The following is a 19,205-nucleotide window of genomic DNA, read 5'->3' on the forward strand; positions in this document are numbered from 1 at the left end:
CACCACTGTGCTACCAATTTGATCCACCCTTTCAGTATAATATATACATTGGTATCACAGTGTCCCATTGGTTGAACTTTTACCACCGTCTACATTTTAATAAAAATAATAACAATGCTTTTTATTTTTATAGATCTACCAGATTAACAAAGGGCTGCACACTCATAAGTGTTCATGTACAATATGTTCAGAGCTGCCAAGGGGTCCAGATTTTTGAGAGGGAGATTTTAGTTCATGCCCCAGCCACACCCACACTGCCTTGGCTCCGCCCATACTGCATCACGTCATCTTTTCTTTTGATGTAGGCATAGGAGAAAAAAAAAGATTTTAAATGCTCCCAAGTTTCAACACAATTCATGTTTAATGTGGGACATAAATGATATAAATAAGTAAGTAAATAAATAGACAGAAACTCTGAATGTTGAACACTTGATTCTCATAACATGATGTCTGTTTTAGAGGTCCTTTACCTTGAGAAAAAAAATCTCTGCACAAATATAACAGTGCTAGGGTGCCCCTATAACCAGCCCCTCCAAATGACACACTGATTACAATTTCTAACAAATTACTACTTTACCTATGAAAAGTTATTCCCTTATTATACTTCCTCTGTGTACATCTGTATACTGCAGAAGCCAGCATGTTTGAAAATATAAGTGAGATTAAATGAAAAAAATGCTACCAACAATAAAGAATGACAACGTGGATGCAGCAGCTCATAGGTCTGCTTGCTTTGATCTCATCCCATCTCCCTCCTGTTTTCATGATGCAACCTCTGCAGCAGCCGTGACAAGAAAAAAAAAAAGCAAGCGCAGGGCCACAGCAGCCTTCAAGCATGCGCTGTCGGCTTGCTGGTCCTGTGACCCCGCTGAAGTCAACTTCGAGTTCCGGGGAAGAAGACCGCAGAAACTGATAGCGTATGCCTGAAAGCTGTTGAGGTTCCGCGCTTACTTTTTTTGTTGCAGTGTTGTTGTTTGCCGCCGACGCTGCATTCGGAGATGCAACAGCGGCGGTGAGAAAAACAGCGATTCCTCATCACAGAGGGAGACTTTCCTGCTTTGGTGGGAGTATGGGAGATGGCCCACCAAAGTGAGAATCTCCTGCTGAATGCGGGACACTTGGCAGGTATGTACGTTCCTCCCAGAAGAGCTTACAATCTAAGGGTACCAGAGACATGAGAGATAAAGTGATTTGCCCAACAAGGTCATAAAAAGTGTCAGTGACAGAAGCAGGAATGAAACCATGGCTTTCCTGGTTCTATCCTATTTCTCTAACCACTAGACCACTTTCACTCAACTTACCCTGGGTTCTAAATAGTGTGCTTAGATTTAGGTGCCGAAATTGGCGCGGATTCTATAATACTGTGCATAACTTAATTGGCTTAATAAGCTAATGAGTGCTGATAACAGCACTTAACGAGCACTAATTGGCACTGATTAGAATTTAGATGCACAATTCGCTAAGCATATTCTGCAACAATGTGGCGAACTAATGCATGGAGGCAAAAAGGGGTGTGGTTATGGCGGGGAAATGGGAGTTTCTTAGACATTCTAAAATTTAGGTGCCTAGTTATAGAATACGGCCCAGTGTGCCTAAATCTACATGCCAAGATTTACACCCGGTTTTCGTTGGCATAAATGGATAGCGTGCAGATATCACCACTGAAATATCAACTAAGCATATTCTATAATCGGCACCTAAATCTAGGTGCCGATTATAGAATACGCTTAGACGGCACTTATTTCAGCGCCGCTTTCGTAGGCGCCATATATAGAATCTCCTCTATGGGGGTAATTTTCAGAAGGACACCTAAAGTTAGGTGCCGGGATAAAATGTGCAAAGAATGAACAACTGCCATTATAGAATACTAGCATAAGTCTGCATTTATGCACCTAACTTTAGGCGTGAGCTCTTACCCTATCTCAATGGCTGGTGTAAATGGTCATGCTTGACTGTAAGTAGTTAAGCGTATAAATGCAAGTATTCTATAAACCAATTGTTCCCAAACCTGGTCCTGGAGACACCCCAGTCAGTCAGGTTTTCAGGATATCCCCAATGAATATTCATGAGAGATATCTGCATGCACTGCCTCCATGCAAATCTATCTCATGAATATTTATTGCATTCCCCAGTAACTTGTCCTTTACTCTTTCACCAATTTAACAAAATCTTTATTCATTTATTTCTTTTATAGACCATAAATACAAATTTTTTAAATTTTTAAAAATGACACTTACTTATCCTCACACCTTCATTTGCATTACACTCGTACACCACACTACACTCATACATCAGTCACAATCAGTGCTTTTTTTTGTGCCGGTACAGCGTACCGGCACCTTTTTCCTGAGGTCCCTCACTTACCCGCTCCCTTCCGTTCCTGCTCCCGTGCTCCAAAATCTTTTCATTACCCGAAGTCACGATTCTCCTCTCTCCCCTGCCCTCCCCTCCATGTCCAGCAATTCTCTCTCCCCTCCCCTGCCCTCCATGTCCAGCATGTCGCCTCTCTCCCCTGCCCTCCCCTCTCCAAGTCGCGGCGAACTGGAAGTGAAGGCAGCAGTGCTCACTGAGACAGGCACGCAGGCAGGTTTGTGTCCTCTTGCATTGCTTCCCTCTAAGCGCTTCCCGCCATCAAGGGCGGGACGCACTGAGAGGGAAGCGATGCGAGAGGAGATGAACCTGCCTGCGTGCCTGCCTCAGTGAGCACTGCTGCCTTCACTGCCGGTTCGCCGCGACTTGGATGAGAGGGGAGGGCAGGAGAGAGAGGCGACATGCTGGACATGGAGGGCAGGGAGAATTGCTGGACATGGAGGGGAGGGCAGGAGAGAGAGAGGAGACATGCTGGACATGAACAGGGGAGGGCAGGGGAGAGAGGAGACATGCTGGACATGGAGGGCGAAGGGCAGGGGAGAGAGAATTGCTGAACATGGAGGGGAGGGCAGGGGGGAGAGGAGACATGCTGGACATGGAGGGGAGAGGAGGGCAGGGAAGAGAATTGCTGGACATGGACAGGGGAGGGCAGGGGAGAGAGGAAACATGCTGGACATGGAGGGGAGGGGAGAGGAGTGCAGGGCAGGGAAGAGAGAATTGCTGGACATGGGCAGGGGCAAGAGGAGAATCGCTGGGCATGGATGAAAGAGGAGGCCAGGGAAGACAGAACTGCTGGACATGGACAGGGAAGGGCAGGAGAGAGAGGAGAATTGCTGGACATGGATGAGAGGGGAGGGCAGGGGAGAGAGGAGACATGCTGGTCATGGAGGGGAGGGGAAAGGAGGGCAGGGAAGAGAGAATTGCTGGACATGGGCAGGGGAGAGAGGAGAATCGCTGGGCATGGATGAAAGGGGAGGGCAGGGAAGACAGAATTGCTGGACATGGACAGGGAAGGGCAAGAGAGAGAGGAGAATTTCTGGACATGGATGAGAGGGGAGGGCAGGGGAGAGAGGAGACATGCTGGTCATGGAGGGGAGGGGAGAGGAGGGCAGGGAAGAAAGAATTGCTGGACATGAGCAGGGGAGAGAGGAGAATCGCTGGGCATGGATGAGAGGGGAGGGCAGGGAAGAGAGAATTGCTGGACATGAACAGGGGAGGGCAGGGGAGAGAGGAGAATCACTGGACATGGGAGGGGAGGGCAGGGGAGAGAAGAGACATGCTGGACATGGATGGAGGGGAGGGAAGACAGGAAGGAGATGGACATGGATGGGAGGGGAGTGCAGGGGAGAGAGGAGAAATGCTGGAAATGGATGGAGAGGGGAGAGGAGAGCAGGACATAGAGGAGAATTGCTGGACATGGATGGATGGAGGAGTTGGCAGGAAGAGAGGAGAAATGCTGGTCTTGGATGGAGGAGAGGGGAGAGAGAATTATTGCTTTATATGGATACAGGGGAGGGAAGAGAGAGGACAAATGCTGGACATGGATGGAGGGGAGGAGAGAGGAGAAGTGAGGGACATGGATGGAGGGGAGGAAAGAAAAAAAGAAGAAGATGCACATGGATGGAGATGAGGGAAAGGGAAGAGAGGAGAAAAACTGCACATGGATGGAAAAAACAGGCAAAAGCTGGATCCACGTTATACCTCCTCCAGTCAATTCCACAGAGGGGGACCCAGCTTTTACTTATGGATGTAGGGCAAGAAATGAAGAAGAAAGGAGGAAAGTAAAGAAATAAATGGAAAGGAAGCCCTGGAAACAGAGTTAAGAGAACAGATAGAGAGCAGCAGAATCAGAGACCGGGACAAATATGGATAGAAAAACAAAGTCACCAGACAACAAAGGTAGAAAAAATCATTTTATTTTCATTTTAGTATTTGGAATATGTCCAATTTGAGAATTTACATCTGCTGTCTTATTTTTCACTGGGTATACTGGAGCTGTAACAGCTTACAGAAATTATTTATAATGAAAAAAAATCACGTTATTTTTTTTCCCCTGTACTAGTTTAATATTTTAAAGGATGTCTATTTATATGCGCCATGGCTGATATACGGGGTATGGCTAATGTGGGTGTGGCTATAAAAGGTGTGGAGCCATATGTGGTGACCCCGCCCATGAGTACCGGCACCTTTTTTTCTACAAAAAAAGCACTGGTCATAATATATGATTGATGTATGAGTATAGTGTGCTGTACGAGTGTAATGGGAATGAAGGTGTGAGGATAAGTGAGTTTCATTTTAAAAAATTTAAATTTATGGTCTATAAAAGAAATAAATGAATAAAGATGTCGTTAAATTGGTGAAAGAGTAAAGGACAAGTTACTGGGGAATGTGATTAATCTTTGTAACTATTTGAAGAAGTTTCTCACGTGGGAAAAGATGAATATTTATTGTGGATATTCTGAAAACCTGACTGGCCTGGGGTGCCTTCAGGATCAGGTTTGGGAACCACTGCTATAAACTGTTCATGCTACTGCTAGGCACTCTCCTGACCCACCCATGACCTACTCAGGTCAACTCCCCCATTTCATTTGCACACGATAGATTTTGCACACACAATTTATGGAATATCGACTAATGACAGTTACACACATAAATGCTAATTAGTGCCAATCAACCCCAATTATAGCTAATTGGTTGTTAAAGCCAATTAGCTGTTAAACAGTTAATCTGTGTGCATAACTGACACCATTCTATAACTTGGCAGACAAATTTGCATGAGCAACAATATAGAATTAAGGGGTTAGTGCCATACATTTTAACTCTCTAGCCTTAAGGACTTTCACTAAAGCTTAGTGCACAAGCTAACTGAATTAACACACACTAACTGCCGGATTCTATATAGCGGGCCTAGCGTTCCAAGCTGAAATCTAAGCATATTCCATAACAACACGCATAACTTAAATGGCTTAATAAGCTAATCAGCATTGATAACAGCACCTAACATGCAATAATGAGCACTAATTGGCAATAATTAGAATTTACAAATACAACTCGCTAAGTGCATTCTGTAATGAACTGCGCCTAAACTCTAATGTGCATGGTTCAAAAGGGCATTTCTTGGGGATTCCAAAATTTACATGCATATAGAATATAGCCCAGTACGAGTAAATCTATGTGCAGGAATTTACACCATATTTTCATTGGTGTAAATGGAAGTGCATAGCTTTAGGCGCTGGGATATCAACTAAGCATATTCTATATATTGTGCCTAAATCTAGGTGCCACTTATAGAATATGCTTAGCCAGAAATGTTTACTGCACAGATTTTTTAGGCAACTTATATTGAATCTGGCCCGAAATGCTAAGAAATTCATAGGTATAAAATGGGCTTCATAGCATATAGGGTCTGGTTTACTAAGGTGCGCTAGCGTTTTTAGTGCATGCTAAAATTTAGCACGTGCTAACACTAGAGACACCCATATATTTCTATGGGTATCTCTAGTGTTAGCGCAGTCTAAAAACATTAGCGTGCCTACAGTATGGCTTAGTAAACAGGGCTCTTAGTATGTACTAATTCCATTAGCATGTGCTAACCTTTAGTAAAAGAGCACCTTATTTTGCATTTGCATATGAACAATTTAACATTATTTCTATTCATAACCTGTGCAGCTGATCGGGAAAATTTGGAATCATTTATCCTGCCAGTTTTTCTTTAAATGCACCTGGGCTACTCAGCTACTTGTGATTTTGAGCAAGTTATTTGACCCTCCATTGCCTCCAGTACAAAATTAGATTGTAAGTCCTCTGCTGTACCTGAATGTAAACCACCTTAAGTAACAATTGAAAAAGGTGTGAGCTAAATCCAAAATACCTTCCTTTCACTCAAGCCTTTACCAAAACCTTTCTATAGGAGTATTCTAACATCAGCATTTTGCCAGTATCTTTAGAACATGACTTAATTTGAACCAACTTCTGACTGTCAGTTTTTCCCTGAGATCTAGTTTAAAAGCTGCTCTCTTTCCTTTTTATTCTCAGTGCAGTAATATCTCATAAACACTAGGAACAAAGCCATCCACAAATGCACAATCTTTCTACTTTCAGACCTCAGTGGCGACTTGTTTTAAAGAGCTTTTATTTTAAAGCAAAAGTTCTTAAATTTTTTTTAAATTTAAAATAAAGTTGTTCCTAGTGTTTGTGAGGTATTACAACACTGGGTTGGTTGAGAATAGCTTACTGCAATTACCCCTGCTAATAAAATTGGTGCCTTTTTAATTGGCACTTTCCTTTTTAAACAATAATACCAGCAGCCTGGTTCAACCCTGCTAAGGTAGAGTCCATTTTCCCCAAAATGAGAACGCACATAAAAGTTGCACTAGTTGCTGCCAGTGTGGTAATGCCAACACAACCCATTCACTTTGAATGGGCTGTGTCAGCATTGCCGCGCAGCTTTGTAAAAAGGGGGGAAAGTGAGAACAGAGAAGAGACTGAAAACAGTATGATATAAAAACACAAAAGTAGAAAAATAATATGCTTTGTTTATATCAGATTGTTCTTGATATTACAAGTTACTATATACATGATGCCAGTATATGTATATATATATATATATATATATATATATATATATATATATATATATATATATATATATATATATATATATCGTTCCTGCTCAGATCTTGCCCGTCTCTCCTATTTCAGGGAGTATGTAGTTTCTGTAGCAGTCTGGAGTATCTTGTTTTCCAAAGTGGGGATGTACTGGCAGAGGTAGAGTTGTTGCTATTTGAGTCCTAGGACTTCATGTTACTACGGTGTGGTAGATGTACTACATAAGAAAATAACAAACCGACACCTTGTCCTATGCTCCAAAATCCCTCATTAAGGAGCCCTTTTACAAAGGTATAGTAGGGCTACTGCGTGGGTAGCATGCAGCAAAACAGTATTACCGCATGGCGCCCTGCGGTAGTTCTGTGTTTGCCATGCTGTATTTCCTGCACCAGAAAATATTCTTCTATTTTCTAGCATGGGGGCGGGGAGTAGGCATGCCCAGTGGTAATCAGCCATTGGTACATGCTGTCCAATTACTGCCAGGATAGCACATGAGCCCTTACTGCCTCCTAAATAGGAGGCAGTAAGGACTCAAGAAAAAAATTGCAGCACGCCAATATTTTTATCAGCGCATGGCCATTTACAATTTCCAATTAAAATAATAGAAATTCCTGCTGCAGTAAAAGTGGCCTTTGCACATGGCAATTTTCATGCATCCACTCAACTGCAGGCCACGTTTTACCACAGCTTTGTAAAGGGGCCCCTAAGTCCCTGGCAAGACACTTAACAATAATGAAGAAAACAGAACACCAGTATTGCCATACCATACGCCAGGCCTCCTCCCTGCCCATCTTCAAATCCTTGCTCAAAGCCCACCTCTTCAATGTCGCCTTCGGCACCTAACCACTACACCTCTATTCAGGAAATCTTGACTGCCCCAACTTGACATTTCGTCCTTTAGATTGTAAGCTCCTTCGAGCAAGGACTGTCCTTCTTTGTTAAACTGTATAGGGCTACCTAACCCTAGTAGCGCTCTAGAAATGTTAAGTAGTAGTAGTAGTAGAACACCAGTACTGCACATAAATAAGACATGGGGTCATGCTGTGTGAATGGACACAATTATATATATAAATGCTGCTTCAGCTTACACTCTTTTATATACTTAACTTGAATTATTACTGAAAAGATGTGACCTAAACCAAAATAAAACTACCCTCTTATCTATTTATAAGTTTTCATCCATTGTGAAAGAAGGTCATGCAGGAAAAAGATCTGCATGAAAAAATTAGAGATACAGGAAAACTGGAGGCTGTAAATGGGTCCATACTCCTAATTTCTTTTTGAACTTGTTAAAAAACATAAGCTGTAGAAAACTACTTTCCCCGATACTATATACTTTCCCACATAATAATCTGTTTATTGAGGGAAAAGGAATCCATTATCAGAGAGTTTCTCTCTCTGATTGCAGCATGGGGCACAGGGTTCATGCACTTACAATCAGCTGAGCTACAGTGAAAAAAACCTATACATTTTCTGACTTATCTAAATATACCCACTCTGATTCATCTTTTTCTGATATGATAATACCTACCATCATAAACAATCAAGAGCAAGCATGCACTGCAGCAGTTTAATTTGCAATGAATAGAAATTACAAATTTCTGTATGGTAGACCATCATAAACAATGAAAAGAAAGCATGCATTGCAGCAGTTTAACTTGCAATCAATAGAAATTAAAAATTTCTATATGGTACATCTTACACTTTGATGACAGAATGTAAAAGGGTACAAGAACAGAACTACAAGAAGGCAAGAAAGATCTACTTCTTTACAAAGTATGCAACAACTTCGAAACCTACTTTCAATCAAATTTCAGAAAAAAAAAGCACACTGGGCCTTGCAGCTCAAAATGTCTGCTTACAACGTAAAATACTATTTGAGTAGCAATAGCTACTATGCCCTCCATATCTTAAAAAATAGCCAAAGTAAATGAACAGCTGAAAGCCCAAAACTCACCTGAGTCATCAGTATTTTGCCAATGTTAGATAACAGAGAAAAACCAGTCAGAGCCCCTTCGCCTGTCAAAAACAAATACAAACAGGTGGGGTTTGCGTCATTTCCGCCCCCAGAGACTCGCCCTGATTCAATGCCCTCCCTGGATCCTGGGGGAGGGGTTTCGCTCAACCCCGGACACGCTTGCCTTGTCCCAGACATTTTTACAGAACTGGCTGGTCTTCTTATACTGAGGAATCCCTGATCTAGGGTATTTTCTCCCCTCAGCTTTACAATGGGCTATCTCTGAGACTTACGCCGTAGATCGTCGTTGCTAGGGATAACAATCAGCTCCGGTGACTACAATTCCCTGCATGCTCTGGGAGAATTCAGTTCCGGGAGCTGAGCCCGCCCGCACGTCACCATGGAAGTGTTGGGTTTTGATCACGTGGGTACTGGGGCCATTTTGATGCAAGTGAGGTGATTGGAAGCGGAGAGTTCTGCTACCAGAGTCCCCGTTAATTAGTGGCCACTACGGTAGTCAGAGAGGGAGGCGGAGGACAGGCAGAGAAGCCCCTCCCGCAAGACCCATAATGGCTTCGGTTACCGGAGCGGACGCGTCAATGCTGTGGAAGAATGTGGGGCTGACGTCAGAATAGAAGGTCTGAACCCCTGGAGACGGCTGTGTTTTCTTTGCGCTGCCTGAGCCCCCCGTTCATGGCAAGAACAGCGGCGGCGCGGCACTGGAGGTGGCCCGCTCTCCCGTCAGCTCCGGTGTCCGCTCACAGACCACGGTTATGCGCGCCGGGAGCATGAGAGCTGGCGTGGAAGTATGAGAGAACGGCGCGGCTATGTCTTGATGTCTGAGAACAGACGGAGTCCCGCTGCCTCCCTGCTCCCAGCCGCGCCGCTGCCGCCGGCTCTCCCCGGCTGGTTCGAGGCGAGTCGCAGCCCACCAATGGACGAAGACGCTGTCCTGCAGCACCTGAGCGACGCGCAGAACCTGGTGGGCGAGCACAGCGAGCTCATCCAAGCGCTAAGGGCTCGCGTCCTGCACAACGGGGGCAAGCTGGTGTTCCAGAACCGCGCCGCTCTCTCCACCGCCCTGGTGCGCCTGCTGGCCGACGGCGGCCGCGAGGTGAAGACGGTCTGCGTGCAGCTGCTGGCCGAGATCCTACGTGGCTCGGAGCGAGACCTCGACTCGTTCCGCTTCGACGTGTTGCCCGAGCTAGTGTGGAACTTACGGGAGGAGGAGAACCCGGCCCTGCGCCAGGAGCTGCTGCAGATCCTCCGCGAGTGTCTTCGGCACAGCGAGCGGCCCCAGGACGTTCTGCGGGCGCTGGTGGAACACGGGTTGGAAAGCTCCGATCCTGGGCTCAGAACGGCCACGGCGCTCGCTATCCCGGTCCTGCTCACCCAGCAGGACGTGCAGAGCCTGGATCTCTACGAGGTTGCCCTCTGCTTAGCCAAGAAACTGAGAGCCGGGGAGGCGGCAGAGGAGCCGCTGGTGATCTTATCCGCCTTGGGGCACGTTCGGCAGTGCGTGGGGCAGGACAAGTTCAATGCCTACACCGAGCGCTTCCCCTCTTCGGTCCGGAGAAACCTAAGTGGCTTCGCGGAGGTGCAGCTGGAACAGAAGGAGGCTTTGAATGGGCTCGAGATCGCTGACATGAGGAAGAACGGCGGTGCCGCAGGGAGCAGGAAAGGGTTACCTGAGCACTCTTATATCAGCCAGTTTTCCAAGAGCCACAGCAATCTGAAATTTGGAGTCATTTCTCAAGAGCTCTACTCCAGGTTGCTTGATCATGAGGACTATAAGATAAGGACCTATGCCATTGACGAGCTAAAAACTGTAACTAAAGAGTTTGCCTTTGGCGCTGTGCCGTCTTCTAGTGTGGTGGGGTTTATTAGTTTTTTATATAATTTGTTGGATGACATTAATTTCAACGTGGTTCATGGTACTTTAGAAGTTCTCAACCTGCTAGTAGTCCAGCTAGGTCAAAGCGTGGAACAGTACCTCGGACACATTATTTCTGCTACAGTAAAAGTACTTGGGGACAATAAGGAAGTCATTAAATTGGACTATATGGATATTTTCCAGAACTTGATGAAGATGGTTGGCCCTCAAAGAGTGCTCTCCTTGCTGCTAGAAAACTTAAAACACAAAACTTCCAGGGTGAGAGAAGAAGTTGTTAACATTAGCATCGTCTCCTTATTGATCTATCCAAATGAAGAATTTGACTTGCCCAAGCTGTCTTTTGATATCGCCCCTGCTCTGATTGATAGCAAGCGAAAAGTGCGTCATGCGGCGTTGGAGGCATTTGCTGTTTTGGCATCTAGGATGGGAGCTAATAAGACTAGCCTTCTGAAGGCTGTGGATTCTGTTGAACTTCAAGATGATGGTGATGGTGTAATGAATGCTGTACAGGCCAGGTTAGCTAGAAAAACTCTCCCAAAGCTTACCCGACAGGGTCTAGTGGAATATGCTATTCCTTCACCATCATCTGCACAGGCACGGGGGGCAGCCGTGCTGGTGGGAGCAGACACAGACTGGCTCTTAGCTGGTAACAGGACTCAGAGTGCACAGAGTAACCTGGATAACTGTATCCTGCGTAGTTACAGATCACATACTGATCCGCTCTCAGACCAAACAGTTAGCTCCAGAAGGGTGTTAAGTGCAGGCAAAGGCAAAAATAAATTCCCGTGGGAAAACGAGCAATCTCTGGATGCATTTCAAGGAAACCAGACGCCTGTTACAAAAGACATAGAACCGGTATGCATTAAAAGTTTATTCAAGGACTGATTAACTTGAGTCTGAGAGCCAAATTCCCTAACTAGCCCTGAGGGCTGCCTTCTCTCATTTAGGGGCAGGTATAATAAGCTGTGAATTAGAACTGCACACTGAGCTTCAGTGTACGGTTTCCTAATGCATATGCTTAAAGAACTCCTGGATGCAGAAAACTGCATGCATGTTTTTTAAATGGCTGTAATTTGCCTGCCATTGGTTTACTACACCAGGAGTCTTTGTTTTTCCTTCTCCACTCGTGTCTTGAATGGTGATTGGCTCTTGTATTGAAAGGAAAAAGACAACTTCTCTCTCACCTCTTAAAAGAAGTTGTCAGGTAGAGGGCACCTGGCACAGAGAGGTCCTCCACCAAAGCTGTAGTACAGTAAAAGTCCAAAATCCAGGTTCTGGTATTCCTGACCACCTGAGAATCTGGAACTCTTGAAATTGTGAGTTCCAGACCACCTGAGAATCTGGACTCCCTCCTGCCCTGCCTGCTTACTCTCCTAGATGACAGCCTCCCTCCATGCATGGTCAGCATCTTGTTCCCTACACATGGCCCTGCCCGCTTGCTCTCCTCCATGGCTGTGCTTCCTTCCCTGCAGCCTGCGGTGCTTGATCATGTGGGGGAGGGAAAGAAAGGAGGGAGGCATCACGAGGGGGAGGGGGGAGGTACTTCAGAGAGCAAGCAGACAGTTCCGGGTGTGTGGGAAAAAACACTGACCATATGTAGGATTGCTATATGGCTCCCGAAAAAGGACGCATTGATCCAGTCCGGGGTTTGCTTCCATTGAAAGCAATGGAAGTGAAACCCAGACTGGCTCAATCTGTCCTTTGGTAACCGTAACCATGCGGGGAGGTGGGAGGCATCATCATGGGGGGCCTTGGAGAGCAAGCAGACAACAATGGCTGTGTGTAGTGAAAAAACACCTGACCATGCAGGGAGTGAAGGGGGAGGAATAGCAACAGGGGGGCTTTGAGGGCATGGGCCCCCTTTGGACACCAAGGATGCTCAAAGGGTAAGGAGAAAGGGAAGTGAGACAGTTCAGCGCTTTATTCCTCTGTAAAATTTTAATTTTTGAAGTACTGTCTGAGAATCCAGTAAATCCCCAAATCCAGACTGACCCGCTGCCCGAGCAGTCTGGATTTTTGGACTTCTACTGTAATCCCAGCTGAGCTGTGATACTTGGTCCCAAGAATTGTCCTACAGTGTCCTCTTCTGTCACCATCTTGGAAAATGGTGGCACCTGATCCATGGGGTATGTTTGAATGTACCCAATAGGGGTCATGCACTGCCGTTTTCCAAGATGGTAGTGAAAGTGGGAGCCAAGTGGGAATTGCTCCTGCCTCCTAATTAGGGAGAGAATTGGGATTGGAGGAGGAGGGGACTTCAAGGGCCAGAAGCCACCATAAATTATTTTTTAAGGAAGAGGCTTCCTAGGTCACCAGGGACTTTTTTTTTTTGTTCTGCTGGACAGAGCTAACACCTGTGATAGAATGTTTACTACAGTTCAGGACCATAGTAAAAATTCAGCAGTTGAGGGGGGGGGGGGGGGAATAAAACTACATGCAGCAAAATTTAGTGTGTTTTCTTATACTGGAAACAATGTGTATTCTGTTTGCATGCAAATTGTATGCCAATGTGCTACCCTTCAGTGTAGTGGTTTTATTGCACGTTTTCCTGCTGATATCCTCAAGTCAGTTTAATATTGGCATTGGAAAATCCTTGGTAAAGCATTGTTCTAAAGCAGTGGTTCTCAGCCTTTCTTCTGTTGTGACACACCTGACAATATTCTTGGATGTGAAAAGGACACACCTTTACACTAAAATTAACAGCTGAACAAAGCACGCCTAAAGATTTTCTTGTTTAATTATAAGTTCAGTATGAATTTGCTCACCCATAAGAACACAAGTAGCCATACTGGGTCAGACCAATGGTCCATTTAGCCCAGTATTCTGTTTTCCAAACAGTGGCGCCAGGTTACAAGTAGCTGGCAGAAACCCAAATCGTGGCAACATTCCATCACATACAAGCAGTTGTTTTCCATGTCTGTCTCAAGTGCAGACTATGGACTTTTCTTCCAGGGATTGGTCCAAACATTTTTTTAAACCCAGATACACTAACTGCTGTTACCACATCCTCCAGCAAAGAGTTCCAGAGCTTAACTATTCGTTGAGTGAAAAAAATATTTCCTCCTATTTGTTTTTAAAGTATTTTCATGTAACTTCCTCAAGTGTCCCCTAGTCTTTGTACTTTTGGAACGAGTAAAAAATCGATTTACTTCTCATTCTACACCACTCAGGATTTTGTAGACCTCAATCATATCTCCTTTCATCCATCGTTGATAACACACTGAAACCTTCTGCTCAGTGTGCTGCTGCGGCTAGGAAAGCGAATAGAATGTTGGGTATTATTAGGAAAGGTATGGAAAACAGGTGTGAGGATGTTATAATGCCGTTGTATCGCTCCATGGTGCGACCGCACCTTGAGTATTGTGTTCAATTCTGGTCGCCGCATCTCAAGAAAGATATAGTAGAATTGGAAAAGGTGCAGCGAAGGGCGACTAAAATGATAGCGGGGATGGGACAACTTCCCTATGAAGAAAGACTAAGGAGGCTAGGGCTATTCAGCTTGGAGAAGAGATGGCTGAGGGGAGACATGATAGAGGTATATAAAATAATGAGTGGAGTGGAACAGGTGGATGTGAAGCGTCCACGCTTTCCAAAAATACTAGGACTAGGGGGCATGCGATTAAACTACAGTGCAGTAAATTTAAAACAAATCGGAGAAAATTTTTCTTCACCCAACGTGTAATTAAACTCTGGAATTCATTGCCGGAAAATGTGGTGAAGGCGGTTAGCTTAGCAGAGTTTAAAAAGGGGTTGGATGGTTTCCTAAAGGACAAGTCCATAAACCGCTACTAAACGGACTTGGAAAAATCCAAAATCTCAGGAATAACATGTATAGAATGTTTGTACGTTTGGGAAGCTTGCCAGGTGCCCTTGGCCTGGATTGGCCGCTGTCATGGACAGGATGCTGGGCTCGATGTACCCTTGGTCTTTTCCCAGTATGGCATTACTTATGTACTTATATCTTTTCCAAGCTGAAAAGCCCTAATGTCTTTAGCCTTTCCTCATGCAAGAGGAGTTCCATCCCTTTTATCATTTTGGTTGCTGTTCTTTGAACCTTTTTTAATTCTGCTATCTATTTTTGAGATACAGCGACCATGAAACGATACAAAGGCATTATAGTACTTTTGGTCTTATTCACCATCCCTTTCCTAATAATTCCTAGCATCTTGTTTGCTTTTCTGTCCGCCGCCGCACACTGAGCAGAAGATTTCAGCGTATTACCTTCAATGACACCCAGATCTTTTTCTTGAGTGCTGACTCCCAAGATGGACCCTAGCATCGGGTAGCTATGATTCGGATTATTCTTTCCAATGTGCATCATCACCTTGCATGTGTCCACATTAAATTTCATCTGCCAGGTGGAGCACTAGTTCTCCTTTGTTTTTTCTTTTGGATTTGGCTCCAGTTGGGGTGATTTCTCGTGAAAGGTTTTTCAGTTGCCCATGGGCGGTGGCTGCATCGCTGTCCTTAATTATGCGGGCCCTTTTGGACCGCTTACGTCTTCAGGCTGTTCAGGATGTGAGCATTTTCTTCCTTTCAATTTCGGCTTTCAGGGCAACAGGCTAGGTCTGGGTCCTCCGAGGTTCCCTGGGTCTCAGCAGCATGATGCGACAACTTTGGCAGGCGCCCTAATGTTTAGATATCTTCTGTTCAGTATTTGGGCAGGCCCTTCACAACTGCAGTTTTTTTTTCCTGTTTCCAGGTTAGGAGGGTCTCATTTCTTTCCCAGTTCTAGACTTCTCCTGTTTGTATTCAGCTCCTGGGGTCTCTCTTCTTCAAATATACTGGCATCTCCTATTTGTTGTTGCAACTGCAATGGTTTCTTTCCAGTTACTGACTGCTACATTTTGGAGCGACAGTGGTCGTTTCTCTTGTGAGTTGCACAGGTCTCCTGTTTTCAGAACTTCAGTAGTCTCCTCTCTTCTGGGTTGTAGAGGTGTCCTGTATTTTGTAGCGGCAGCAGTCTCCTCTCTTCTGAGTTGCAGATGTCTCCAGTGTTTGAACTACAGTGATCTGCTCTCATACGTGTCACAGGCATGTCCAGTATTTCAGAACCTCCGCAGTCTCTCACCCGGATTGCAGACGTCTCCTGTATTTGGGAGCTACAGCGGTCTCCTCAGTGGAGTTGCAGAACTTTCCTATAAATCACTGTTTTAGCAGTCTCCTCTCTTTGGAGTCGCAGATATTGCCTGTATTTCATGGCTACAGTGGTCTCCTCTTTTCTGATTTGCAGATTCTGCCTGTACTGCTATGGCTGTGGCATCTTCTCTTTGGCATTGCTGGCATCTCCGGTGCTTTCAGGTGCACCAGTCTCCTCTCTTCTGAGTTGCAGACTTCTCTGGTATTTCACAGCTGCTTCAGTCTCCTCTGCTGAATTGCAGGCATGTCCAGTATTTCACAGCTGCACCAGTTTCCTCTCTTCCGAGTTGTAGGCATCTTCTGTATTTTGCAGCTGCACCAGTTGTAGACATCTCTGGTATTCCACCACTACTCCAGTTTCCTCTTTTCTGAGTTGCAGACCTCTCCAGTATTTATTTATGGTAGTTATATCCTGCATTGGCCTAAACAATCTTGAGTTCAATATGGCTTGCAGTCAGTTGCGAACATCTCTGGTATTTCACTGCTGCAACCTTCTCTCTCTTTGGAGTTGCGGACATCTCTGCAGGAGAGAAGACTGCTGCACCAGTGGTAGGCTTATATTTCTCCGCTGCCAGCTTCTCATATGGGTCAGACCCCTCTCTCTGGGTTGCAGATGGTTGCGATCTGGCTGTCCAGTATTGTTCTCTTTGGAGAGGTGGTCCACCACCATTAGTTCTGAGAAGGGCTGCTCTGGCCTGCATTGGACCCGTGCATGCTAGGTTGGTGCCTGCAGCACTTTACCCCTTCAAACCTGCAAGAGCTGTTCTGTTTTTACAGGGCAGCCTGCTTCAGGTTAGCAGGGCTGCCCTACTAAGGGGCTTTGTTCAACCTGGTCTCTGCGAGGCCAGCCTTCTCTCCCTGGGGGCTGACCTCAACACATCTGTCTCTGTTCAGATCAGACCATATGGCTCAGTCCACTCTTTTGCGAGAGACATACTTGGGCTATTGCCTGGGCTTGGTACATCTGAGGACATTTCTTTGCCCAGTTATAGTTCACATATAGTCAGCTCTCGGTTCTTGGCTGCATCCATGTTATGTGTGTGTTTTTCTGCCCAAGGGTTCAGCTATTCTGGCTACAGTTGAGTTGGCTGGATAAGGTGGTCTTTCTTTCAGAGTTCCAGATTAGCCGTCTTGGGTTCTTGTATAGCTCAGACTCCTCCCTTTAGGGGTATCGGCTGTCTTGCTGTACTGAGCAACTCTGTTGGGTTGGGATTGACACATACTCATGTGTGCTCTAGCTCTTCTTTTAACACTTGCTTCCTGATTGAAGAAAAAAAAAAGATCCAAATGTCCCTTCAATTTATTGTTAGCAGTTCAGCTCTTTGCTCCTCTGGGGAGGTTGATACATATACAATCTGTCGAGTCAGCAGCATTCTTTGGAGTGTCTAAACTCTTTCTGCTGCCTCTGTAGTGCGCCTCCCACTTTGATGAGGCACATTGCCACTGTCTGGAGCATAATTCTCTGCTGTTGACAGAGGGGAGTGTGTAGCTGTCACCGAGGGATGTGGTACTCCTGTGCCTGCCACTCATGGCATCTATCTGCTAACGTGGTTTGATGGTTGGGCTCCCTCATCCCTCTTTCGCTTGTGATTATTCACCAAATGCCATTCAGATTGACCCCCTCTGGTGGTATCTCAGTCAGGCTGACGTATAGGTTGCCAGCTGAGGATGTTGTGGAGGTATCCATCTTGCATTAAGGTAGCTGCAGTTTATCGGCTTATTGGTTTACAGCTTGCTTATTTCTGGGTTTCCTGGGCTAGCAGCCTAGTTGGCTGTTTCTTCGTTCCAGACTAGGTTCAGCTGTCCTTCCAGACTTCTGAGAGTGGTTCATAGCCTTCCTATTCACTGGACTAAGTATGTTGGTCGGTGATGGTTTGGAATAGACTACCTTTTTCGAGAATGGTCTGGTGTTTTCTTCTTTCATGGATCTCTCTTTCCCAGCATTCTGCTCCTGGACTGTAGGTGCAGGCCTGCGCAGGGTTTCACAGGATGTTGCATTCTTCTTGAGGGTATGTTGTCTTTCCTCATTCCATTTTCTACTAGGCCAGGTGTTGCCTGATGCTTTTGTTCTATCAGCATGGTAGTCCCACCCTATTTGGGAAACTGTTTTGTTACATTCCATTCATTTGGGCTGGTCTGGCAAGGACGTAAAGGAAGGAAAAGTGTATGTCTTACCTGATAATTTTCTTTCCTTTAGTCCTGTCAGACCAGTCTAGAACCCTCCCATTGTGTTTGTTTTCTTTTTAGGAATGTTTCCCTTCTGGGGAGTCTTCATTTTCATACTTATTTTCACGAGTGCCACAGCTCTTCTTGAGGTGGTGGTGTGTTAGTCAGCCATGTCCCTGACTTTCAGTTAGTACTGGAGTAAGTGCCTCCCAACTCTGAACAACTGCCTGCCTGCTTTCTTCAGTTGCATATAATGGAGTGCGGCCTCCTGACGCTGTAAAATATCTGTCGGTAGAGGGTTTACCTAATTTCTTCAGTCACATTTGGCTGAGTGCGCACCTTTTGACTTGAGGAGATACCTGCCTGTTAGTAGAGGGTACGCCTGCCTGCTTTGGATTCATACTGGCTTATTGCTTCTCTCCTGGTTCAGTGACGGATCAGTAAGCTATTGGAGAATTGCCTGCAGTTTTCATCCAGCTTCTGACTGAGAATGCATTCACATTCTACTGTCCTCGGGTACCCAAGGGTATGGATTTGCGCACCATGGCTTGGCTAGACAGTATACTGAGCAGTTAGAGCTGTACAGGGCCCTAATGGGCGAATCACATGGATATCTACTTTCTATTTCTGTCTCCATCCACTAGTAGATGAGCACAACTACCCATTCATCTGGACTGGTCTGGCAGGACTGAAGGAAAGAAAATTATTAGGTAAGGTAAGTTTTTCTTTCTGGTCGTGCAATCGGAAAAAACACTTTCTCGTTTCCATAAAATGAATCAATTGATAGAATAGCCAATGAATGAGCGCATCACCAATCCTTTATAAATTACCTTTTCAAAATAACACTGTATTTACTGCTAATAATATTATGCATTCCCCAAACCAGATTACTCTGTCAGAATCCCATTATATTGCACTTATAAAGAACTATTTACTTCACATGCTTCAATTAAACAAACTTACCTCTCGGCTCCATGTTTCAGCGTCCCTGTCATGGTTCAAAATGGAAATTCATCTCATTTAAACTCAACCAATCATAACTTTTAGTTGTTATCAACTCTCAGTGCCACA

At 45.1% G+C, this 19,205-nt stretch overlaps 2 protein-coding genes across 5 annotated transcripts in view; one reads left to right on the plus strand and one right to left on the minus strand.

Moving 5' to 3' along the window:
- The window catches only part of KLHL28 (kelch like family member 28), a 45,416-nt gene extending 36,104 nt beyond the window's left edge, over positions 1-9,312 (minus strand). Inside the window, 1 exon segment of the mRNA XM_030214412.1 lies at positions 8,936-9,312. Within this exon segment, the coding sequence (XP_030070272.1) occupies positions 8,936-9,133 (198 nt within the window). The 5' untranslated portion in view covers positions 9,134-9,312.
- An 88-nt stretch (positions 9,313-9,400) lies between these two features.
- TOGARAM1 (TOG array regulator of axonemal microtubules 1) overlaps positions 9,401-19,205 on the plus strand; it is a 289,809-nt gene continuing 280,004 nt past the window's right edge. For all 4 annotated transcript variants that reach the window (XM_030214411.1, XM_030214408.1, XM_030214409.1 and 1 more), the window contains exon 1: positions 9,401-11,684. In XM_030214411.1, the coding sequence (XP_030070271.1) occupies positions 9,744-11,684 (1,941 nt within the window). In that variant the 5' untranslated portion in view covers positions 9,401-9,743. The remainder of the gene's footprint in view (positions 11,685-19,205) is intronic.

This window comes from Microcaecilia unicolor, chromosome 9 (assembly GCF_901765095.1).
Source record: "Microcaecilia unicolor chromosome 9, aMicUni1.1, whole genome shotgun sequence".
Classification (NCBI taxonomy): domain Eukaryota; kingdom Metazoa; phylum Chordata; class Amphibia; order Gymnophiona; family Siphonopidae; genus Microcaecilia; species Microcaecilia unicolor.